The 26,257-nt window shown below is 50.1% G+C and overlaps 2 protein-coding genes across 4 annotated transcripts in view; one reads left to right on the top strand and one right to left on the bottom strand.

Moving 5' to 3' along the window:
• LOC139103361 (uncharacterized) overlaps positions 1-26,257 on the bottom strand; it is a 156,873-nt gene that overhangs the window by 66,533 nt on the left and 64,083 nt on the right. The window contains exon 7 of the mRNA XM_070657939.1: positions 25,187-25,225. The gene's annotated coding sequence lies outside the window, so the exon portion shown is untranslated. The remainder of the gene's footprint in view (positions 1-25,186; positions 25,226-26,257) is intronic.
• The window catches only part of Sp1 (transcription factor Sp9), a 32,153-nt gene continuing 11,184 nt past the window's right edge, over positions 5,289-26,257 (top strand). For 2 of the 3 annotated variants that reach the window (XR_011545871.1, XM_070657924.1), the window contains exon 1: positions 5,303-8,557. Coding sequence is in view for 2 of the 3 variants with exons in the window: in XM_070657924.1 (XP_070514025.1) it covers positions 8,471-8,557 (87 nt within the window). In the remaining variant the exon portion in view is untranslated. Of the gene's footprint in view, positions 8,558-26,257 lie in introns of all 3 variants that reach the window. The other variant, XM_070657925.1, reaches the window with a different exon arrangement.

The following is a 26,257-nucleotide window of genomic DNA, read 5'->3' as shown; positions in this document are numbered from 1 at the left end:
TTGCTGTATTATTATTAACTTGTAAAATCATTGTAATCTCGCGATTATCTCTCTGACGCGAGGATTGAAAATAGGAGTCCTACGATGATCTGGTATCTCGAATATCAACTGAATGAAAAAAAATCATAAAGAGAAAAGAAAAGAAGAAGAAGAAGAAGAATAAGAGATCGAGAGGGAGGAACAATAAGATCGTGAGAAGAGAAAGGTGGCGCAGGTGGAGGAGATAAGAACAGAGAAGAAGCAGAAGGAAAAGGATGAGGAAGAGAACGCGAAAGAAACGAGAAGAGCTGCAGAAGAAGAAGACGAAGCGGTGGACGCTGCGCTGAACCACGTGATCGTAGAGCGTTTTAATTGGTCAGGAACGCGATCCTCCACGTCGCGGTGGAGGGAGGACGAGATAAACCAAGCGGAAAGGTGGGACATGGGGGGAAAGCGAGTAAGAATCGAGGGGGTGGCTGAGGGGGTGGGGTGAGGGAAGGGAGAGCAGCGTTCGTTAGGGTTGCAACGTGGATTAGACGATCGCGAGGTCGTGCTGAGGAGGACCGTTGCGAGGGCGGGCGCTGTTTCTGCCCCACCAGCAACACCTTCCAGGATGGAAACGTGCTCGCGAGGTTCCTTAGGAACGGCCACTCGACGCACTCTCCTGGGGCACGCGCACGCACGCACGGCCCACGCATACAAACGCGTATCCGCGCGATAGGGGGGCCGACGGTAAGAGAACGAGCGAGAAAGAGCTTAGACGGCGAACGAGATGAAGAAAGAAAGAGAATGAAGGAGGAGGAGGAGGAGAAGGAGAACGAGAATGAAAAGAAAAAGCGAGAAAGAGATACCGATCCGGCTCGCCTCCGCGGCCGGGGCCGCTTCTCTCCTACGTGGGGGACGAAAAAGCTCAGTTATAATTGTTGCACGCCGCGAGGTGCATCTCGGGGTCCCTCCGATAATTGTTGCCTCCTTCCGCGTGGCTGGCGGTACCCGCGGACGCCGCGAGACCGTCCGCGTTTGTTGCGTCCTCGACCGACCTCGTTATCGACTGACCTCCTCCACCTCGTCCGCGGCCGAGCGGCAGCCACAGAAATTACTGTGATTACCGGGATATACGAGGGTTCGTGGAGCAGACCGAGCGGACTGCCGCCGTGAACGCCGATGCACCTGCGGAGACGTCATCCGGGAAACGTCTTCCCTGCACGCGCGAGTCACGATCGTCGAGTTGATCCCGCCGAATCGAGGGAACGGGATCGAGGATAATCCTGCACGATTCACGTCGGGTGGATCTTTGAAGAGCACCCCGCTTCTCCGTGCGGAGGATACTCGGAAATGAATTGCGCGTATCAGTATTCGCACAACGGTCATCCGCAGAACGTGATGACAATCGCGCCGACGGCACCGCAGCAGAGTCTTCACCCCGGACAGGAAACGGAATACCTCGAGGTAGGATGTTAGAGACACGTTGCGTCTCTGTAGGCGCCACTGAGATTCGACTCGAGCCGGCGACGGTCGTCGAATACGAGCAATTTCGGCGATTTAAAAGTCCGCGAGTGTCTCGCCGGGTCGGCGAGGGATTCGAGCCCCGCGACGACCCTACGCAGCTTACTTCCGTAACGAGCCTGGGCGGTTCTAAAGCACCCCCTTCGTTAATTGTTCATCTCCCGACGTCTAGCACGGAGGGAGACTCGATACGGGATCACCAGGTCGCCGTAACCAGCCATTTTCGATCAATTCGTTGAACGTTGACTCGCGGAAAATTCAATTCGTCCGATTGCCAATCGGATCGGCCGATTAAATTTGTTGAGGACGAAAGCACAGATACCGTTCGATTTTGTTAGGAATATCGGCTGCGTCAATCGCCGTTTCAATAACGCTCTTAATTCAATCGCCGCGCTGATGCAATCCCGCGCGAATAAATTTCGATCGCGAGCTAATTCGCGGGCGGGCAGAACGGACGAGAAGCTACATTTACTTGAACCACTCGTCGCTAACGATCCGAGGTAACGCGCGGCGCGGCGTGCCAATAATAAATCGCGGTCGATCGGAACTCGCGCGGGTGGTTGCAGGAAGAAAAAAAAAAAAAAAAAAACGGTCCGCTTTCGCGCGCGGCCCAAGGTGACGAACGAGGGAATCGCCGTCGAACCGAGGAGGAGGGCCAAGGAGGATGGAAAGAGAGATGTAGCTGGGGGATATTAATATAAGGGCTCGATACGTAATTATAGTGATTACCGTATTGCCGGGGGGCGGACGAGGGCGTCCCTCAGTTTGCACGTCATTTCGCGATCTCAACTTCCAGCGAACATGCGCGCGAATTTGTCGGCGCGGGTCCTTCGCCGGGGCTAATTGTTTCCCCCTTTCGCGGCAAACTTTCGCGCACCGATCCGTTCCTCCGCGTGCTTACCCGCAGCGTATTCCCGACACGCGCCTCCGCGGAAGGTCCGCGCGCATCGGATATTCGACGTTTAAGGACGTCGCCGTTTAAACCGTGACATTTCGCTCGCGGCGGTCCGTCCCGCTCTCGATCGCTTTCTGACACAGCACCTGGGGGAGACGTGACGATCGTTAGAAATACGAGATCGGCCGCCGCTTCTCTAGCAGGATCGCTTAACGGCGTAAGAGGCACCGTGGAGACGTAACGCTCATCCAATAAATTATCTTGCGTAACCAAGGATTATTTCCGCTTTTCGACGTTTCGCACCGATCGATTGCCGTTTGTGATTCATTAAATCTGCAACGCTATACGTCAATTACAAGCCTCTTCAAGCGCCGCGCCGATTGACGATGTGTCTCGGGCGATAGCCGATCGGGATAGTTAATCTACGTCGCTACGAGTCTCTTACACTCTTTGCTTAATTGGTTATTATCACCAGCATTATCGGTAATTATAGCGGCGCGTACGTCAACCTCGGCCGCCGTCTACGTTTATATTCGCGACACGTACGATACAAAAATCTTTTATCGAACTGTAGTCTCGATAATTAATCCGTGTTGTTCATTTTTTTCTCTCCGTGAATAGTTAAAAAAAAAACATGCGGATTGCCCTCGCTAAATATCGTACATAATTTACTTCGATTACGTATGCAAGGATGCATAGCGGCTGCTTACGTAAAGACTAAAAAATCTATTACACATACGTCCTTAGTGTTGAAATTATTTTAATTACGGGTAATTTAACCTGGAGTCCCGTAGACATTCTTACGCACGCCGCGCAATTAATCCGTTAACTAATCCGATCGAGCCGCATGTACTCGGTACTCGCAGGCAACGCGAAAGCTCATCTCTATTTTGTACCAAGTGCGCGAGCTAAATTTATACAGATCGATACAAGCCGCAGCATCCAATAACTTGTCCGGCGTTATTATCCCTCTCCGCTCCATCTTTTATCTACATCTAATATACTCGGAGCGCGAGCGGAGGAAGGCAATAGCGTCGAGGGCGGCGGGATAAATCGAGGGGAGATATTTATTTCGATCGATTTCCTCCTGAAAGGAAGGGTGCACCTTATTTGCGTCGCTCCTCCAACATTCGCGGTCGGCGAAAAGGAGCGACGTGTGAATTACGGGGAGGGAGGGTTGTCTTCTCTTTTACCCGCGGAACACCCCATAAATCTGGCCCGGCGGACGGAGGAGAACGGGGGCAGGCGGTCCGGGCGTCTCTCTATCCCCGAGCACGATGTAGACAGAATCTCTCGACTTACGCCCCGGCATCGGCCACGGCAACGGGTCCGTAAATCAGTCCCGGACGCGTTTCCCCGTGTCCTGTTTCGCGGCGAGACACGGCACTCGGTCTTAAAAGCCTTCCGCGCGATTCCACGATACGTGTAGCGCGCGTGTTATTCGTTATTGGCGATCGCACAACAGCTGGGATTCGAGATCTATCGTCGCGACGTTACAGCTTCCGCGGGACCGTTTTCAGAAAATTTCAATTTTTCTTCGCGCGTCGATCTCCGTGTACCGAGCAAGAGTAACTTTTTAATTTTACGTTTCGAAACGCGGACCGCGAATTTAGGCAGAGTCGTAGAAAACGTGACCAAGTACTACGTCGCGGCGCGGATGTCGGCGGCGTCAATGAACGATCGTCCCACGTCTGCGTCCTTCGGGCCCGGTTTCGGCAAAGGCTTACACACGCCGTTAACGGATAGTAGACAAGATCTGGGCCTCAAACGCGGTAAGGTGAATCTTCATTTTCGACGCTGCCAGCCGCCACGCACACGGAGCTGGTTCCCCTGGTAATTATTAGTCCATCAGCATCTCCCGATGGCCACATGGCCGTGCGAGAGGCGAGAGAGCCGGGCTCTGGTCCCAACGCGGACCATCCTTGCCACGCGAGGCCGCCCTGTTATTATCCGCCCCCGTGAGGCCCGTAGGCCCTATTTCCCTTTCAACCCCATGGCCCATCTCTGCCAATCAACGATCCATCATCGGGGAGATTCGATATCGGTTACGTCGATCTATCGCGGCCCTGTCGTGAACGGCGTCGCGATCGGTAGTCGGCCGGCCGATGGGCGCTAATCGTTCTCCGGCGTGGAACATCCATGCCGCGCGTTACCGTCGAGAATTAAACACCGGATGTCGCCGTCTACCCTCGGAGAGTATCGGGATGCGCGATTCATCCTCGAGATCGTTGTCCGAGGGAACAGGGGGGAGGTTCGCGTTTGTGCGCGCGGACGCAATAAATAAGAGAAACTGCTCTCTCGTGCGGGAATCTGAAAACGAGGAAACCCGATAGCTACTAGCTTCCATGCACGCGCGGCGGCCCAGCGCCATTTGTCCTTGCCGCGAGCGTTAACGCCCGTCTTTGGTTCCGTTCATTGTAAAACATCCCTTTTCGCACCCCCTCCCCCTTCCGCCCCCGCGGCGCTCTTTCTCCCCGTCCTACTCCGCGATACGCAAGGGCGTGGGCGGGTCGCGCCTTTTGTGCGCCGGTGGCACGCGATGTACGCATAATCGCCACCGGGATTCGTAGCGGGTGGCGCGCGGCCGATAACGTCCCTTCGTTCCGCGAATCTATTCCTTTCTCACCTCCACGTCGTTCGTCTATCGATTGCTCGGACGCGTCCATCTCGCGAGTACCATCCAAGGTAAATACCATCGACGATACGAGATCACGCCCGACCACCTTGCAACGCGAGACCTCGTCTTCGTTCAATTAAAAAAAAAAAACAAATCTCGTACAGAATCGCTCGAGAAGGCGATCGTATCGGTCGCGTTCGCGTTGTTTAAGCCGACTTCGCGGCCACCTTGTCCACTGAACTCCGCGGGATATTACGTCTAAATTATTCGGGCCAATCTCGATCGGGACCACGATCGTCCGCCGGTTGCGCGCCCGGCCGGGCCGGGAACGGTTATGAATGGACCACGATTAGCCGGTCGCCTCGCCGTAGTGGCGCCGTACCACGCCACGGACTTCTTCCATTATGGAAAATTAGATCCTAATGCGACCTCGACCCGTCGCTCGCGTCTCCATCGACCATTGGCGTAGGACGGCGGCGGACAGTGGAAAAAAACCGCGGCGCCCTGAAGCCGGCACGTTTGGAAAATTTAAATTTCGTTCGCTCGCATAAACGAGCACGTCGGCTCGCCGTCGAATCGAGCTGTCGTTCCGTACGTCTGATCCGTCGCGTGAAATTTTAAGAGAGAATCCACGTTCACGAAATTACGTCCAATTATGAAATTCTTAGCAACCGGTTGGGTTAGCCACCTCTCGCGACGCGGCTTTATAGGCACGGTTTAATCACAGCCGCGATGCAAACCGCTATAAAAGCGGCCTCGTATCGCTCGCCATGTGACGAAAAAAATTTGCGGTAGCCTAATGACAACTCCCGCCTTAATTCCCGAATATCGCTGACGCAAGACATGTTAAGATTTTATTCCTTTCAAATTACGTTTAACCGAATCGTAGAAGAATAAACGCTGCCTCTTAATTTGTTTTGACTTTAACAATCCTTGCGTTCAATCTGGCGCTATTTCTTTTTTTTTTCTCTCCAAAAATTTATAAAAATGCCTCTAGCCGCGGGAATACGCCACTGAAAATATACTCCTTCGTACTTGTTCCGCTTTACAAGACGGCGTCGATAGTATTTGAAATTCAAACTGCACGATTAAAGTCGCATTAGCTTTTTGCGCGTATCCCAGGTTCTCAGTATACAACTTTGTGATATTTGCGATTTTAATGGCCATTCGCGAATTTGCATTGCCTACCTGTTTCGCACATGACCTGTTTTACAAAGTTTGAGCCGCACGAGGGAAAATAAAAAAAAAAAAAAAAAAGCGAGTAAATTACCGGCGATAACTTGTCTAATTATTGACGTTCGATGTAGACCTAATTTCACGCGAGTGACGAGGTGCGGTGAGCCGCTCGTGATTCTTGTTTCGTGATGCGGAAAATGCACGGTGACGTTTAATAGAAGCAAGTGAGAAAAATATAATTATTTTCAACGATAAATATAATTGAGTCAATCACATTTATCATTAAGAAGATAACAAAATTATGTTATCCAAATGTAGCTACATTTTCTTCTGGGCGATTATTAAACGTCCTCGCAATTACATATTCGCTAGAGCGCCTTCATTAATTCATATCTGAAATAGATTGCATTCGTTTACTTTTTTTTTTTGTCGTTGGCGTGATTTGCGATACGATCGACGATTGAAAATTATTCGCCGACCGGTATGATGTTATTAATGACGCTGTCGTTGGGTGTTATCGCGGATCAAATATTGGTATCGATTTCCACGGCGCGCAACTAACGTAACGCGGCGTGAGAAATTGCACGAGTTTGAAATCCATTTGTACAATTATGTTGTAACGAGTTCACGCGTGAGCGCACGCAGAACGATTCGCCGAGTGCGGTGAATATATCAGAAATAAAATAGACGGTGATACCTCATCGGATTAAGCGGCTGTCTCTTTAAGCGCGAAAACGTTGAAATGTCAATATTTCAAAGTGACGCCTATCGCAGCAAACTTTAATTCGATCAGTTACGCATATTTGTATTTATATTCGCAAATATAAGAATCTAATCACACATGTCACATCACGTGACGCAAGACGTATTCGCGCGAGTCGTGAGGAATTTATAATTACAAAAGATACTATCGCGGCTTGCAATTAATAAAAACAATGCTGCTCGAAGCCTTCTATTGCCGGGAAATTTTATCTTTTCGTATTTTACTTAATCGTATCGGTGGACTATGTGCAAAATAATACCTCTTTAAAGGACCACGGTCGTAAGCAATGGTACAAAACAATTTGCATGTAATTTTCTGAACGCGCGACGCATTAAGGATAACCCTGGATAATAATTCCGGACGAACAAATACCCTGGAAACACTTAAAAAGCGATTACGGAACCGCGATTGTTGTCAAACGCGACGGTGGGTTTAATCCTTCCTGGTAGATTAGTGCGGATATTTTTTTTTTCGCGAGCGCCGGACGCGGAGGAGCCGATTAATCGATCAGCTGATTTCGGTCGCCGCAGTCAATCGCGCGTCTTGGCGAGGCGGAATATCTCGTCTCGGATGGGCTCTCGGGGCCACGTCCTCCGTCGCTCGCATCGATATTTAAATAACGACGGAGCGCCGTAGTGTACCGTTATGTCAAACCACGAGCTCGCGAGCTCGCGAAACGACGCGACTCGGAGAGTCACGTAAAGCGGCGAAAGGGGAAACGCGCGAGTAAGCGAGCGAGAGAATGGGGGCCGAAGCGAGAAACTCTTCTCGTTTCTATACGCCGAGAGGAACCAAAGTCGGCGGCGCGACTCCTTCCAGCGAGCACGAGCTGCGCGCGCATTTCGCGGCTGAATTGACCGGACGTTGCGGAGGGGACCATGTCGAAGGGATCGCGGGCGCGACAAAGAGGCGAGTCGAAGGAGCGGGTCGCGGTGGGAGAGAGACGGTACAACAGCGAGGGTGCCCTCTGTGCCCTGCGTAGAGGTGGTGGAGGCTAGCGAGTCTTGGGAAGGGCAAAGAGAACAGAGGGGGAACGAAGTCGAGGAAACCTGGCACGGCATATAGGCGGTGATGGGCGTCGACGGGTTCTAGTGGAACTCCGCCCTGTGGACCCGACCCCTTTTTTGCCCAGGGGCCGTGAAGTCCTGGACGTTTTCCCTCCACCCGATATCCCCGTCTGGTTGAGACCAAGTCGCTCGGACGGTCGGCAGTCTGTCACGGGGCGAAGAACGGGAACCACGGTAATCCCGGCCTTTCCCACGAAAAGTCGCTTTTTTTTTTTGGTCATCCGCACGACGGTCGGCCCGCGAGGACGACGTCGCAGTAACGCGTCCTGACACGCGAGTCTAAATACGCGACCCTGCGCGCCCGGTACCACGCGTGAGATTTCGAGTGTAGTGCGGAAACAAAACGTTACAGCCGAACGGCACGAACGACGCGCGAGAGGACTCCGTTTGTCTCGGTGTGACTTGATCCCCGGCGGCGCGCCGATTCCGCGCTGCTCACCGGCTGCGACGACGATCCCGGAGTCGAGATGCTGACCGACATGACACCGGCGGCGGCTGGTCAACTCTATCCCCAGCTACAATCAATCGCGAAGTCGCCGGTGCACGGGCACGTGGTGAGTCTTCCGTTCCAACCTTGCCTTCTTCTCGTTTTTCCTCCCTATCGATATCGCGCGCGCGAGCGCGCTCGCGTCACGGTGGTGATGTTCGTCCGATCACCCAGCCCTCCACCCTACCGGGAACCTAAGTGTACCGCTACATTTCGTGACGTGTGACGCTGCAAAATTCGTATCCACCACCGCACTATGACTCGTGAAACGGGTCTTTGACGTCGGTGAAAGGGACTCCCGTCGGGTTAATTTCTTGGCAGAGTTAAAGCTCCTCGGAACAAGAGCGAATTCTCGAGTTTCATCGGGCCGCCCCCGTTAAATCCCAGATAGGAATCTTGGTCCCAGCAGGTAGAGAGCGCGATGCCGGAGATTAGCTGCTACCGTCGCGTCTTTGACACCTCCGATAAAGATCACCGAGATCTCGTCGAAGGTGCATTTTGACAATCGTTTTCGAGCAGCCGATTGCGATCATTCAAACGTCAAGGCGAACGTCGTCTTCAATTTCCGATATCAATTTACCGAGACTTTACATTTGACGGAAGAAGATTCCGCCCACACGTAACAGAGACAAATGTTCTCGAATTATATTTTTTAATTATAAACGGCAAATTAATTGATAAGCGCTTCCTGTATAATTAACGCGGATGCTGCACAACTGGATATTAGCAATGAATTACTTAGTTATTACTTGTAATTATTACAATAAGACGACTCGATTATCTAAATGCGGATAAAATAAACGGTGCTTTATTTAATACATGATTACGCTGACGTTTTTGTTCCCACGTGCAGGAATGATAAATGAAAAGGTTGATTATTATCTGTAGCGCAACGGGCACTTAGTTATTCACGATATATCTAGAACATTAGAACAAAATTATTATTAATATTCCGCAAAACGTATTATTTATTTGCGTATCATTGTAATAATCAAGATAACTCTAATCGCAATTAAAATATTAGTGATTTATATTAAAAAGCAAAGTGCTTTAATTATCAATATTTATGTCGCTGTCAAAGCTTTACTTTTTTCTTTTATTAAATAACCGTGTGAGAAATCCAGTTTACTTTTACGCAGTTATTTTTACAGCAACATTTATGGCGGTAATAATCAACGCGGATAAAAATGGCACGCGGCAATGCTCCATTCATTATTATTATTATTATATGTAATATAATGACTTTCTGATTTACTCGACGATTAAGTATTTCGAGTTAAGGCGGCATGGAAAAGTGGAGACGCTTTGGAAATATCAACTGCCTGCATGAAATGCAAATGGGCAAGCTCTTGAACGGAGCGCCGGTAACCTTTGACGCGTTTCTAAGCAATCGACGTTGAAAGCGAAAAAGTTTACCGCGCGGACAATTATTCATATTGCGCGACGGGTTTCGTAAACGCATCTCGAGTCGATCTAGAATGAAAAGACGAAGATGAACCCTTCGAGATAAATTAAGTTTGTACCTTTGAAGAACACGTCGCGAAGAGACGGAGCCCAGCTGTGACTTTCCGCGCGTGTATTAATATCCGACGATCTTTCGGTAATCGCGCTGTCGGTTATTGTTAGATCCTACAAACAGCGATAAGGTGACGATGATTTATCGCGTCGCGGCGCAATGCAAGTATTCGCACTCGCCCTGGGTTTTGATGTGCCGAGAAATGCCTTTTGCACCGCGTTACGGGCATCGGACGCGAAATATCGGTGATAATCTGACGATGATAAACTCGAATGTGTATCCTTCGGCTTTGGTGATCGCGGCCGGGCGGCGCGTACGCGGCTCGTTGCTCGAAAGCTCTTTATTTTATGACTCGGCAGGAAGGACGACGGCGGTCGCCGTGCGGGCCCCGGCGAGATGATTTACGAGTCGACGTAAAAAAGTAATTAAATCCCCGCCGTCAAAAAGGAAGGCGTGCGCGCGAGCGCGGATATTAATTAAGTCAGGCAGAAAGTTTCCTGCGCGGCGAGTATTAATGTCGGCGAAAACTCGCGTATCCGTCGGTGGACACCGAGATCGCCTTTCGGACGGTCCCCAGCTTCCGGCCTGACTTTTTTGCGACCTCTCGTTACGTTCTCGCACGGCCCTCCGTCGATTCGTTATTTGTTTCTCGGTACTCGCGCGCGTTTCCTCGTCCTCGCAAGCGGCAGCGAACCTGTTTCGCGTGATTCTCGCAGCTGACCGTCTTGCCGTCGCATCGTCGCTCCGAGTCCTTTTTTTGCGAGCCGCCTTCGCTTTTTGCCGCGGGAGGATTATTCATAGACGGCGTCGGTGATACAAACTCGTTCAAGATCGTTCCGCGCCTCGCGCTTGCGAATAACCGTAAATCTCTGACGTTACATCGGGAAGAATACGAACCAGCTAAGTTTCGGGGAATCTCGCGTCTTCCTCTCGAGACGTAAAAATTATGCATCGCTTATTGCGAGCACCCTGATAATTCTCTGTCGAATGATAGTGCTCCCTGTCACGCGGGAATCCTTTCAGGAGTTTTTCCAGCTTCTGTCGAGGGAAAAAAAAAGGAAAAAAAAAAAAAAAGAAAAAAAACGCATACCGGGTTTCATCTAAATCGGAGATGTCCCGTTTTCTAAACTACAGCCACGCTCCTTTGCGCGATGTCGAGCCACTCGATCCGAATGTATCGAGTGTCCCTCGCACAATAGTCCTTGCGCAAGGTTCTCAGGACTCAAAGGGACTGCCCTACCTGTGTATCCGAGGAGCCAATTATTTGTCCGATCTCTTTTGTGCGCCGGTGGAATCCACTTGACAGGATGCGTGGGATGGAAACGCGATGCCTACTTCCTTTTGCCACCCGAGCCCGCCAATAAGATACTCTCCGCCGTAAGGGTCTCGTCTCTTTGTTTCTTTCTTCCGCGCCCTGTCTCTCGTGTCGTCAATGGAGACTACCCTTAAAGGGCCGCGAAACTCCGTGTCGATTAGAACGCTCGACTTAACGCGACAAGAACTCTCGCTCTCGTGATACGGCAACTCGTCGCTTACACGCACTAGCGTTTTTTTTTTCCTTTTTTTTCCCTCCCGGTGGTCGATTGGATAAAAATGTCGAGAACTCTCCGCGAATTTCGGGTCAATCGTCGAACTTACGATTTCTTTTCGGCGCCTCACGAGCTTAAACGTTATTTGACATCGCTAGAAGCGAAAGAGGAACATTTCCATCGGAACTTCGCGCGGTCGAAGAAAAATCATCAAATAAATCTATATCGCTACGATAGCCGTTCGAGAAGGAAAGAGGAGAGGGCGGATGCATAATGCATGTATTTAGGAGTATAAAGATATGTTACCTTCTTACCGCTCCAATGTCATGCATAATAAACGCGGCGCACGCAAAACGGCACATGTTAGAACCTTCGTCACGTCGGGACTATACATGAAACTACGTGCAAAACTCGGAGAGAATTTTCTTCGCAAAGTTATACGTCGGCACGCTACATTGAAAAGACGCGAATCCGAGGGAAAAACGGCAAAGCGTGTCACGCTACGAACGGACGCGGCGCGATGCAGCAGCATTGTCTTTCCGCCGATCGATCCTCGGCGCGTTGTCAATAATTAATGACGCGAACCGACGAACGCCTGGAATATCCCTGGAACCCCGAGTTACTAATTCACGTACGACTCCGCCGCGCCCCGTCGGTTTCTGCGTTGACATAATGCCGCGCGATTTTTTAGTGAACTAGGCTACTTCCGTCTCCCGACTCGGCCTTGTAAATATTTAAAAAAAAAATTCGCAACGTGCGTGAACCTACGGCGCGTCGACGTGCATGCACACGTACGAGCGTACGCGTACGGCGAATTTCCGAATGTTTCACCGCGTCTTCGTAAATGCATGACTTGTTACACGCATATATGTTACATCACCGAAGAAGATCGTGACGTGAGAAAAGCGCCTACACGCCGTTCTTACGACGGCACCAACACCCTCGAGCTCCATTCTGTACAACCTACGCTCGTGTTCGCCAATAAACGCGCTCGTAGTTGACACCTGTCAATATTTTGCACGACGTCGTCCGCGCTCTCGAGCACCCTCTCGAAGGGCTCTCCTACTTCCACATCGGTAATCCGATAATCCGATTCGGCTGGTAAAGGTGTCCCTTTAAGCGACGTCCCGTTGACATTTTCGAGGGCGACAATGGACTGCGAACGGCCGCTGCGACAGTGCAACGCTCGTCGTGCGGAAAACTGCGTCCTCCGTCACGCCGGGGGCGCGGACGAGAGGGTCGCCGAGGGCGACGCGGGGCCTTTTACGTGACCTAAGAGGATTTACCTGAAGCACCGGATGCCACACGAGGATGTCGTCCTAATTTGTACTCTTTGAGAGCGAGAGAGAAAGAGAGAGAAAGAGAGGAGTGGAGGGAACAGCGTTTCCTTAAACGACCGCAACATCTCTTGCGAAACACGCGATGCACACGGCCTTTCGTTGATCACGAAGCCCGTCTGTACGTATCCCAAGAGCGATTACGAGCGCCCGAATTTCGCCTCGCATTCCGGAGAATAGATCTCGGCGCAGCCAGAAAGAATCCAATAGAAACGTACGCTTGCGGTTGAAAATTCGGGGTTAATGAAGATCCCTTCTTTCGCCCTGACAAAAGCGCTCGTCGATTGTTACTTTTCTCGGTTCACAGCCGTAAGAATTTATCAATTTTCTACGCGCATAGTTCTCCACAGGGGTTTTTGTTTATTTTAACGACTCGTCGGGCAAAGCCGAGTAAAACTCTCGGCAAAAAAAAAAAAAAAAAAAAAAAAAAATTACTCGGGGTGGATACTGGCGATCCCTGTCTATCTCTCGAGGTCTCTCCCCTGTGTCACGCCCAACGCGATACCCTAATGAATTATTTTCGTCGAGCACATCGTAACTCGCGACGTGTAAACACCCTTTCGAAAGCTCGCTCGTACAGGCTCGTTCGACTCGTTGTATCGCACGGGGCCCAAAACTGGCAGATGTGCGGAGCGACAGCATGGCCGCCGGGTGACGTTCTGTGAAAAGTCGTCTTTAGGAAACCGTTATTACGCGTGATCGATTGATCTCGGTGTCGTTTAAGCGTCGACGTGAACGTCGCGCCGCCGCACGCGGTCGTCCCTCGGCAAGAAAAGTACGAAAACAGCCGGCGATAATTTGCCTACGGATGTGTGCGACGGGTTCGCGTGAAAAAAACTCGCGTACGTGAGTATCGTTTTCGCACCTAACGCCGCGATTGATCATCAAATCTGACATCTGGGAAAACAGCCGGAAAGGCGACGCGACAAATGAAGCGGCAATTTCTTTTTCTACCCCGTCGCGCCACGGGAAGTCGACGAATTCGAAAGAAACGTTTCTCCTGAAAAATAACGAATTAGCGAATCGCAGCGCGAGATAACGATATCCCGAAACGGAAAACGTTGCGTGCCACGGCGGGATCCATTGCTGGAAAGCATGCCGCCGGCTGAAAAACGTCGCCCGAAAGTGTAATCGATCCTAAACACCGGCAGAAATATGCGATAGACGAGGTTCCTCCAGTCGGATTGGCACGTCGCTTATATATTTCAGAGAGACATAAATTGTGTAAAATTGCAGGCTGGAGGATATTACGCGGGGCGATATATTTATTGCTTTTTCAAAGTCCGTCTATGTTGCCGATGATTTATGCGTTTCAACGTATTAGAACCTCTCGAGTGTGCCTTTCTCGAAACCGGTCGCGGAACACGATACTCGCCATTACCCTTCATCCATGCTTTCCCGGCCTCGATTAACAGCGCCGTATCTGCCAAGTGAATCGCTCTAAAAAACACCACGGAAGTTAATCTTCGATCGATGGTTGCGTTATTGATCGAAGTCTCGTACACCGTCCGTGTTTCTCGCTCCGCGAGATGCCCCTTTGGGGAAAAAAGTCCCCGCTCGGGAAGAAGTAAACTCGTGCGAATATGTATCGCGAAGAAGAAAAACCGTTGTCGGATTGTAAAAGTACACGGTACGCGACAAATTGAATATTATGGCTGTAAAGAGGCAGATGAAAACGACGGTAAAGGTAATGGCGCGTTTCCTTCGAGATGATAGAGCCTCGCTCCTGGTCTGCCGATAAATCGCCAAGTGCGCAAAAAGAAGTCCCACTCGTGCGGCGTTTTATATATCAAGTCGCGAACAGAAACCGGCGAAGGACACTCGTGAAAGGTCCAAACAACCTTTCTCCTCTAGCTGAGGCGTTCGTCGCTCGAGATGGACGTTTTCGCGAGAATGGCACAGAGGGTGCCCGGCGGGGAGATAAATTTTAATGAAAATTACGGCCCTTCCGGAGAGATCGCTCGGCCGGCGTCGTTAAACGGACGATAATCGAGATTGTTAGTGAAATTTCGCGGATAGTCGTTGACCGCGCGGGCATCCCAGGATATATATCGACCACTCGCGGGATCCACACGCGTTGTGTGCGCCCCGACATGCCGTTGCGCATCGTACGTATCGAGCGCGGCCGATCGAACCTGCAATTTCGCGTAGATACGCCCGTGCGTGTGGGTTTACCGGCCGCGTGCAGCGGCTTGCACCGGGTTATACGTGCCTTCCGCCGGCCATCATCGTATCGCTCCAAGGTCCGATAATTGAAAAGCCAAGACTTCTCTCTACTTCCATCGCGCGCGCTCGCTCGCCGCGAAACAATATTCCTCCTAGGCGCGCACGAGCCCCGGCGATGGTACGTCGAATTACCGGCCATTATCGTGACGTATCATCGCCGGGGCAGCGTCATTCACCGAGGCCCGGTGATGGGAAAGGACGAACAATACTCGATCTGCGGTCGACACCTCGAGGCTTTATCGTGTACCACTCAAGTAAAGTGGAGGACGATTATTAACGACTCTCGCTGCGCGATTCTATTTAAGCCCCGCGGACTTTTTTTTTTATCGCTGAAACAATGGGGGTATCTGCGCCAAGATGAAGAACGCTCGCGGCGAGAACGCGACTTTACGAATTTTCGAGCGAGCCGCTGGGAGAGCCTGGGCGCTCCTTTCCGCCGGAGGGGAGGCGGTCCCGACATCGCACGTGCATGCCCATAGTCCTGTCGATCGTTGTAGGTACGATTGCACAACACGGTACCGCCGAAGAATGAATAATATCCTCGTCGACAGACGATCGTTCGGGCACGCGTTGGCCGGAACGACTGTTAACGATCTCGCTATCTCTCCAAGGAATTGTTAAGTAGCCCCGAACAATAGCGTTTATTAAAAAATAAGTAAATAAATGAATAAATACGGGCTTACGTACGAGGAAGTTGGACGTTAGATTAGATTACGGACAATTTAACGAACGGACCGCTTGAAATAGAAAAACTTGACAGAACTTTCGGGCTCGGACGCGCGCACCTGTCCGCGCGACGCGTTTTTCCTGCTGCGTTTAACGCATTAGCACCAGTGATTAGTGCTACGCGAGTGGTGATCGTTACCGCGGACGCTCGTTGAAAGAACGCGATGAATGACGAAGTACCGGCGACGCTCGGCGGGACGCAGACGCTTCTACCCTTTATCCGACACCGCCGGTCTCTCGGCCCTCGGCCCTTGGAATAAAAGACGCCTCCACGGGATGCCGTCTCCCCCGCGGCGTCGAAACCAAAACACCGACGGACGCGTTCAGCGTCGACCGCGATTATTTATCGCTCTTTCGGTTCGCGCTCTTTTGCTTTTTCCAGCTCTCGCCCTTCCGATCGCAATCGCTTGTAAGGGGAAAGAAATAATTCTGATATCACAATTAAGTATCGCGTCTCAATGAACTCGAGGTCTACTATGATTCTTAATCTCACGCTGGAGGTGTATTTTAAATTATTTTATTAGCTCTCATTGGCATTTATAATTCGAACAGGTACGGCCGCGAGATTTGGGCACGCGTGATTTTTTAAAGTCCTGTATTAAGTTCTTAATAAATTGTGATCGTGCAAAATTATGCACGAGTGATGCACGTTGAAAAAGCGCAAGGCAGATAATTTCCCACCGTTTGTTTCGGAATTACTATAATTATATACAACATAGCGATTTCATTATCTACATCTGTTGAATAAAAAATTTTGTCGCGTGCATTAAGATACATGAAACAGAGGGACTAACAATTAGGTTTTTAAATATTGTTGCATTGTTATCGAAAAGAATTTGTCGTTAAATACCCTCACGCGAGGACGAGCACTCCGCGGGATGTCAAGGCGTGTCAGCGGCGAATTTTTAGCCGCCACTGTACGCATACACGCTTAAACGAGATAAAAATCGGGCTCGCAATCTGGGATTCTCGTTCGCGTCGGCCTGTCGGTCTCCCGACCGACGTGCTGGCACCTCGCGCGGCCTCGGCTTCCATTCCTCCCCGAGAGAAAGAAAGAGAACGAAAAAAAAAGGAAAAAAAAAAAACAAGCGAGAGAGACCCCGAGAAGGAAGAATGGAAAACGCTTCGCGTGACGAATATTCGACGCGTCCTCGCAGTTCTATTCGCTGGGCGGTGAGGCCGCATTTAGCGTCGTCCTCTTTCGAGCAATTTAAAGCTCTTTCGCGCGCGTGGAAGCCGGCCGACGACCTCTTCCGGGATTCGGACGGCGACTTCCGGCATATTCCGCACGTGAAACCGGCCGCGATTTTCCTCCTTTAGCAGATGCATATACACGGTCGCACCTTGCGTTCGCCGGACCGCCCCGGGTATACGCGGCACACACGCGGTTCGTTGCGTGCGGTTCGCGTGCGAAAGAGGAGCCAACGAGTTTCGAGTAATGGCCGGGATAATTGCCCGGCGTATTATTATCGCGGAATGTGCGGTGCGGATTTGACATTAAATCGGTCGCGCGTATTACACGTTCGTCGTCGATCTCTCGCGGCGGTCGGTGATACCGCGTTCAAGTACGCGATCCTTCTTATAGATAATCTTCGTCCTCGCTCGCGCCACGTCGAAGCTAACTCGAAAAAAGTAAATGGCGGAGTCGCTGGCATATAATCGTTACGCGAAATGATGCTCGATCCTCGGCAGCCCTTCGCGGAATCCCGCGTGAAATTATTACACATCTCACCATCCGCGGTGAACCGTTTCGATCTGTCAACGAGAGAGAACGCCGGCACGCACGGTACGCCGCGCGACCATTTCGAAAGGATGGAAACGAATATACTCGTCAGGCAAGAAATAATTCCCGCGACAGCTCCGTCTCTCTTTTCCACAGTGCGTGGCGTAATAAATTACAGAAATAAGAGATGCCTGTTTCCAACGACGAGGCGTGATTAATGAGTGGACGTTGTATCGATAACTCACAACGACTCGCGAGCGATAAGTCAAATGAAATGTCTGACGGGAGTTTAAAGATTATGACTCGTGTTTCCACCGCGCATTTAACACCGTCTCGGTCACATGCCGACGTCGTAAAACGAACGTCGCGCTAGGATTTTGAAAGAAATACTTGACGCGTGTAATTTAATAAAACGTTAAATAACATACTAATACGTTTTTATCGCTATAAATATCCGATGTAGAAATTTTTGAGACGATTCGAGACGACGATCGAGAGAAAAAAGGGCGCGTTCGTAAAAAAAAAAAAAAAAAAAAGCGACCCGGAAGATTAATCCCCCGTGACGTGGCCTCGCTCGTACATTTTCGCGACGCAAAACCGAGCCAACGGATCCTGATCTTATCGGAACTCTTATGTAGTCCGCGTAATGAGGAAAAATAGCGCGTTGAAAATGGCAAAACCGGACTCGGGCAAGTGAGGGCCGGTCAATGGGACGGCGGCTTCGATTTTCCATCACAGTTCAACTCGCTCGCGGGCGATATCGGATAATTTGCATTTCGGTATCCCCATCGCATCCTACGTGCCCCGAGGTGACGAATTATCCTCTCCGCGCATTGCGTAACGATCCCCGTCGTCGTCGGAGCCGATACCGTTAGATTTACGGATCGGACGGCGCTCTCGCCGTGTTCCGTTCCGGCGCGACATCCGCCAATGAATTAGGAAAACGGAATCCCTCGCCCGCTGAAGGACGACGCGACGCTATCGACGATTTATGGCCGCGCCCTCGAGAATCGAGGGAACATTTTCTCGTACGCTCGTTTATGAATTTTTATGTAGGGGGATTCACACAGCTTTCCATGTTTAACCGCTTATTTACGGAGCTCTCTATCATCGAGCGCCGGGATAATCATCTCTAAACAGCAGCGCCTTCTCTCTTAACATTCAACCAGTTTGGTTTTTCTTCTATTAACGACACGCGTGTGCGTTAGCAACTTTTCAATAAATTAAATGTTCGAGGCCGCCCCGCGGGCCGTCTAACGAGGTTACCTGATAACCCGGGATTACGCAGGCATTTTCGACGAATTTAATTTATTAGTTTACGAGTGTGCTCTAGACGTATCCTGCATATCACGCGGTCGGAACAATGTAATTCGCCCGACGGTCGACGATTATTCAAACTTCCGTCCCGACGATAAAATCGCTGAAAGGCGCGACGGTAAGCATCCATTCGCGTGCTCATGTACATTACCACTCCTCGGCATCTTCAGCGATCGCCCGCAATCTTTCCGCGCGATGACGATAATATATTTATGCGGCTTGTCGATGCGTAAGCTGCTCGGAGAAACCGACCGCGACAGATTTCGCTCCCACGGCCGCCGCCGTTCGCCGGTCTAACAAATCGTGAAACAATAAATCCGTCCGCGGGGCGGCTCACCCTCTTTACGAGGTCCTTACGGTCGGGGATGATGTCCCTTTCGCGAGGGCCGGGATAGCCTAATATGTCACAGTCTGTTGCAGGGCGGCCCGTCGGGCTCCGGTCCTCGAGAACGAGGGTGGCTCTCGTCATTTCGAGGGTCAACTTTGCGATTAGGTGCGCTTCCTAATGGAGCGATTCAATAGCGACGATCTGATAAACCGATTCCACGCATTCCCGATCCCACATTCGCGAACCGTATTAACAGTGATCGCTGTTCCACGGTCCCCGCGGGCGAATTTTCAATCGGCCGCACGAGGGTCGCGCGTGTCATCTCTTTAAATTAAATTCGCTGATAGTAAATCTTCGTCTCCCGATAAAAATACCTGACGACCAACTACGAACCGTCGCTCGGGCTGCCGGTTGAACAAATCGGTGGCGTTTTATGGTCAAACGTTGCTTATGGAGTCGTCGGATGGCCCGAGATGTTACGACGGGAAAAATGATTTGCATAATTCCAAAACGCGCGATTTGCCGCGAGATAACGCAAACGAGCGAGGGGTATCGCGGATCTACCGTGCGAAAGCACGATGAAGCAATAAATTTTGCGAAGCTGGCGCGGAAGACACGCGAACCATTTTGTTCGAGATCCGGCCGATTCACCGGTACTGATATCTGTGAGCACACAACGCTCATTTTCGCGAATGCCGGCTGCAAGGATGTTAGCAATGCAACGTTAAACTCGCTCCGATACTTAAGTATATTTCAATATTTTCCAATGATCCATGCACGTTTAATATTAATAGTTGATCTTGGAATAATTAATTTCAATCTGGTATAATTTTTACCATTTTTCTATTTTATAAATAGCAGCATTTTTTAATCGCGTAAATCAATTCACCCTTTAAAATAGATATTATCAACGCACTGCTCCATTAAGTACAAAATATTAATTATAATGGTCAATAATAGCTGCATATAAAATAAGAAAATATCTGGAATTATGATCTCTCGTAATAGACAACGTGAGAAATAATTTTTAACGTGCTCGGTCGATTTTAATAACACAGTGATATGCATGTCGGTAAACTTTATCGCTTCGTCGGTCAGTGCCATTAAAGGCATTTTTCACGTCATGTCAATTACGAGCACACGAGCAACAAACTTTCTCTAAACGTAATTCTTTTTTTTTTACCATTTTCCGGCTTGTCTTTATTATTATATTTTTTTTTACTATTACGGGGCTCTTTTTTTTCCTACAATATTCCGTTCCCTTTATGAACCGACTCGTATTGTAGATTAATTTTAGAAATCGCGATCGTATCAGGCTACACGAAATACCAGCTCGATTTTCAATAGCGCGAGGACGGACGGTTTGAAACACCCTGTAGCAAGCGTTAACGAGATAGAAAGCGCGGGCCCTCTTCTCGACCACGGGCTACACGTGCAACGATTATTATAGGTATTACGCGCGTGCACCGATCGTAAAGCGTCTCGTTGGCGGACGCCGAAGAGGAGGACCGCTTAATTTCGCCTGCGTTTTAACCCGCGGCCCCCCTAAATTACCGCCTGCAGCACGGCGATGCGTTTTCGATGTATCATTTGAATTTTTACGCGGAGACCGCTTTTGTCGCGCGAGCATATAACGCAGGGTCGAACCCCGTCTTGCACGTATACTTCGGCCGCGATCGATGTACTCCTATCGCGTGGCGCTCTTCCGTGCGATAAATCGGATACGCGCCGCGACGAGGTAACGCGAAGCTCGCATCTCGATCTATTCCAATGATCTTTTACGTTAACCTTTTGACATTATCGGCTCGACATTACGACCGCGGAGCCTATTACGGCCGGGATCTCTGCGCCGACATTACATTTACCGCATATAATGACGACCGCGTCATTTCTACGTAATCAATCAATGAGACACACTTTGGAAATTATATTATTACGCTAAATAATGCATTTTATGCGTTTAACGTCAGAATTGACTTCGGTGACGTTCATCGGTAAGCGTGTGCGCGTGTGTGTAAAGCGCACTTTCTTCGAGAATAGAGCCACCTGTTTCACAACTGGGTAGATTTACAGTCGCGTCAGTTACGTCCGCGGCGTGTTAAGTACGTCTATAGTCACCTACTTAAACGTGACAACTCCGTGGAAACTCCGCGTAGTTCGTAACCGGTAGCATCCCAGAATTCAATATAGCGATCATTATAACTACGTGTACAAGCTTTAATTTTTTCCCCCGCGCTATGTGCTATATTCGTCACACGATTAAAAGATCGCGAGCTGGCAGTTATATTCAAGGGGCACGCGAAAGATGGCCAATGTTGACGGCGGCATGCGACTTGTCGCGAGTTAGCTCATCCTGAAAGACCGCGCGCTTTTTGTAATTTTTTTTTTTTATACTCGGAATATTATATAGCGCCAAGACGGAGGGAGAAACGCGGTTCTCCCCGAGAGATTGGATCTTCAGCCGCTTCGGCGGCAGCTGCGTCCGGCCGGCGAGAGATGAACGGGTTCACGTGGTCTGCCAAAGGTGATTTAGTGCCAGTTTGTTGCCGTAACGCCGTTGGTAACACGTCGCCCCGCTCGGCGAAGGCGAGGTGGCCTCGCCGCTATATTACTCGGCTCGTAGACACGGGCGATACCGCCCGGGCGAGAGAGCGGGGTCGTCCGCCGCTAAATTGCCTCGTCGGCTCGACGGCGGCGCTTTCGTTTATCCTACCGAACTGCCGCGCGATAAGCCGACGTTTAAACGCAGAATCGCCACGCGGACCGGTCGCGCGCGTTCCCGAGCCAACGATCCTGTCGCGCCTACCGCAAACGCTGACGCGGTCGGTAGCCGCGATTATAGACGCCAATTTCTCATGCAGCGATAATCGCGACGACGCAGGTGCGTCGGAGCCCTGTCGATTCATCGACTGATCGTATCGTCTTCGGAAAATGATACTTCCTATTATACATACGCGTATCCTCAAATTTTACTACCGATCCTCTTCGTAATCCTCTTGGACCGCGAGAGAAGATAAGAAAATAAACGCGTAATAAAGTCATATTAGAAAGTACACGTCAGGGTGTCGCGCGTTATCGCGCGGGGACATCTTTATACCGCTCTGCCGAAAACGACGTCCATCTACTCCTATCTCCGAGATTGCACGTAGAATGCAGTAAAACCTGCCGGCGTGCGCGCGTATGCTGCGTGTGTGCCTCGTGCGTGAGCACTCCGAGGGGACCGGGGGCCCTATCGTCGCGGCTCGATTCCCAAGTCGGCACGTCGATCGTCTCGGCATCCGGATCGTCTTCAAGGCCGACGGCCGTGTGTCGTTCGCGGTGCTCGTTATCACCCCGAAGAGCGCGCCGCGTGGATTTACCGGAGCAGCCGGATCTTTATGACTTTTTAAGTGAACGTAAACATTCGCAGGTGCGGGCCGCCGGCTCCGCGAGATTCCGCCCCAGCGATCGCGCGAGAAGCAAGCCGCGTATCGGCCGGACGTGTATTCCGCGCTTCAATGTAACCCTCCGTCGTAAAAGGGCCACTTTGCGGCGATCACAGGGCGAGCCGCCTCGCGTAAATTTATCAGCTCGCGCGCCGCGTTCGCGTCTCGTCCGAACGTCCGGCCGGCTCTTTCGCGTCTCGTAAAACGTCCCCGCGACTATATTACGGCGCCGCCGTCTGAACGACGCCTGCCCTCGCATTAGAATGCCCCGGATAAATAATAACCGCTCGCAAGCAGGTGATAGGAAGAGCGGCGTGTGTGGCCGATCTCGAAAAAACTAGCGCTGTCTTCAAATTTGCGTGAACCGCGAGATAGACAATCGTATTCCGCGAAGACGAAAGCGAAATATCACGCGGTTACGATTCTGCGCGAGCTTTACCCGCGTGGTTTCTTCGTTGGTAGCAAAAGAACGAACTCGACTACTTTGTACGCGTTTCCATGAATTATTTAAAGTTCAAAATTCAGTTCACGGACCGTGAATGTGGGAGAGCGAGCGCGCACGTAATTACTTCGGCGTGCTTTCATGGACGTCGATGGTTATCGAATATTGTATATGTAGGTACGCACCGTGAACCCGTCTGGCCCTCGTCTATTCCCTATTACACTAGGAGGTCGTTAATGCTTCAACGTATTTAGCTTTAGGAAAAGTGTTGCGCGGTATAGTAAGATTAGGAACGCTTTGTCGCTTGATAAAGTTACGCGGCGCGCCGCATTTCCGCATGAATATGTGAGAATTTTCTCGGGCGGGTACTCCCTCGACGTGAGAACGTCGCTCGGAATAATACTTCTGATGCGAATCAAAATGTACGCGAATGCAATTATTTTTAAAGAACGAGTAAATGGAAAAATAAAATTTTTTTCGTTTTTGAGTAACGAAGGCGAACCGGCGGGGTTTTTCATTCAATCGGTGGCACCGAATGGCGGGATCTCTCGTTCCTCTTCTCATTTCGCGGTTCTCGTAGTAATCCAGAGCCATCGAGATCGCCGATCGACCGCTCCATCGTTTAAATGCTAATACAGGGCTAATTTATCGACCTATCATTCTGCCAAGCAATCCGGCGTCGACGCTATTTACACGTCGATTCTACGTGGAACTTTCGTAATTGAAAGAAAGCCGCCGACCGGGACCACCGTGTAGCCGCGGCTATAAAATCCGGAATATACGAGGACGGGGAGGTTTTTCGGCGGACACGTCTAGGAGGGCGAACGATCGTGAGACGGACCGTTTGCTAGTCTACCTGAAACGGCTGATAAAGGCGTGCTTACGACCGCGCGCCTTTCACGCGTCATAATAAGGAGGCCGAGCCGGGCGCGCTATTCGGGAATTACTGTCCCTACGAGTCCCCACGAGCTACAAACAGCTGTGAACGTCCGCGAGAATGGAAGCGCATAGATAGAGAAATTTATTAAAAGCTCCGAGAGACCCGGGGCATCCTTTCGGCAGGACCAAGGGACATGGAGACCGCGGCCAGTATTTTCGAAATTATAATACGCTCTTTACGACGCGATTGATCAGACGCGGCTAATGTAATTTGTAACGCGTATAAATAATCGAAGGAACATTTAGGAAAGCATAAATTGCACCAAAAAAAAAAATTAATGGACGAACGTAAAATAATATGGAATACACCGTTCGCTTCGATGACGGTATATGAATACAGTATCCTTTTTTATTTCGCCTCGTACGATTAAAAAGAGAAAGTAATTATTAATAATTACATTTTTATTGCAAATGCCATTAATTTTATTTTAATTCTTTAAATATATTTTTTTGATCGACCGACAGCTTTATCGCGAACCACGTCGCCTTTTGTCGTGTACAGTTTTGAGATATCAGATCGAAATTGAATAGCGCATCCGCGAGTTAATCAACCTGTCCCAGCTTAGTCATCCTTTGACCGCTACCGCATACGCTCCTACCCCCATCCCGGTCAAATTGCTTTTATTTAGCCGAGTAGTCCCGTGCGGGCCTTACGGCGCAGGAAGGTGGAAAGGGTTAACGAGAACAAAGTGAGCAAATACGGCGTAGCGGCGAAGAATACATCGTTAATAAATAAGATCCCCTTGTAGCTACCTACCTACCCGACACCATCGCCAAGAGGCAACTCCGTCTATATGCTAATGCACGGCTTCCGACGTACAACGTTTTGCGCTTTCCGTGCTTGATCCGCTTCCGTGCGAAGCTCCGCCGAGCTTCGCCCGGGATCTAGAATTACGAATGGTCCCCCCCTCCCTTAATTTCGTGGGACTTGGAGTTAATGAACGCGGACTGTTATATCGCTCGCTCGCGGCGATATCTTATTAGAACCGGTAGGAAGTAATAAATGAAGCTCCGATGATTCAAACGAAACGCGCCAGATTCCTTTTACACATAAAAATCGTATGTTAACGTATCTATATCGCAAGTGGAACACCAGTCGGATAGCAACGAGACTTTTAACAAGATGCAAGTAGTACATTTTTAATAACATTGATTACAAGTTATGAAAAAAAAAGTTATGCTACTTACCAATCTGCATACAGCGAAGTTATAAAATTCTGCCAGTAACTGTAACATAAAATAAAACATATTATTGTAGACATGTTAGTATTTTAAGTTAATGTAAAAGTAAAGAATTATTTTTATAAAGATTAAAAAAAAAAAAATTAATATTTACTGTTATAGTATTTTAATTAGATGTAATTTTAGATAAAATTAATACCGTGCGTGTCGCGCGTTCGAGGGGATAAGACTTTTCCGCGAATATGAATCTTAGCACGGGTGGCCTGAATATTAATTCGAGGCATAAAAAGCGCCGCGGAATAACTGACAGTAAAATTCGTGCGAGATGATAAAACCTGCGTGAAGAGGCGCGGGGTTTTTTTAATGGGGCGGGAATGTCTCTGCTCTTAAGGGGGTCCCCTGCCGTCTTCCCAAATTAGAAGCGTTCCGCGGCCGAGCAGACGCGCTAAAACGGCCGGCCGGGCGATAGATCGGACACTCCAGCGCTAATTGGCTGCGGAATTTTATGTACCACTAAATTACTCTATGCAAATGTGCGGTCGCTTCCGTCGTTCCTCGACAAGGGCATTCTGGAAATGCACTCGGCCGCGCGCGCCTAAGCGACGTGCCTCCTCGAGATTTACGCCGTCCTCATTATCCTAATGAAGACGCAGCGTTTGAAAAACGATCCGCGATTTTTACCGGAAATCGATTAGCCGTTACTGAAACTCTCGCCGTTGCGACCACACTTTCCGGTAATCGAAGAAGACTTTCGCGCGGAAGTATATTGAAACAACCGTTCGCGAACGGCGGAAGGTCGGGGAAATGATGTCGGTGTTAACTGGCCGCAAGTTATAACCGGATCACGTAATGCCCGCTTAATATTCAACGCCCGGCGGGGGCGACGGATTTACGAGAGCTAATGAATCGGCAGTCTTCCTCGTCTGTCCGCCTCTATTTCCATCCGCTTTTTTCTCACTGTTTGCCCAGCGAGAAGACCGCCGCGCTCTTTAATCTAACAGTGAGCCAAAACAAAGTGCCGGCTCGCGGCACACTTTGAAACGAGGACCGATAATCGATTTTACGAGAGCTAATCAG

The sequence above is a fragment of the Cardiocondyla obscurior genome, linkage group LG06 (assembly GCF_019399895.1).
Source record: "Cardiocondyla obscurior isolate alpha-2009 linkage group LG06, Cobs3.1, whole genome shotgun sequence".
NCBI lineage: Eukaryota > Metazoa > Arthropoda > Insecta > Hymenoptera > Formicidae > Cardiocondyla > Cardiocondyla obscurior.
Note: the sequence above shows the minus strand (reverse complement) of the source record. Positions and strands in the feature narration are given on the sequence as shown.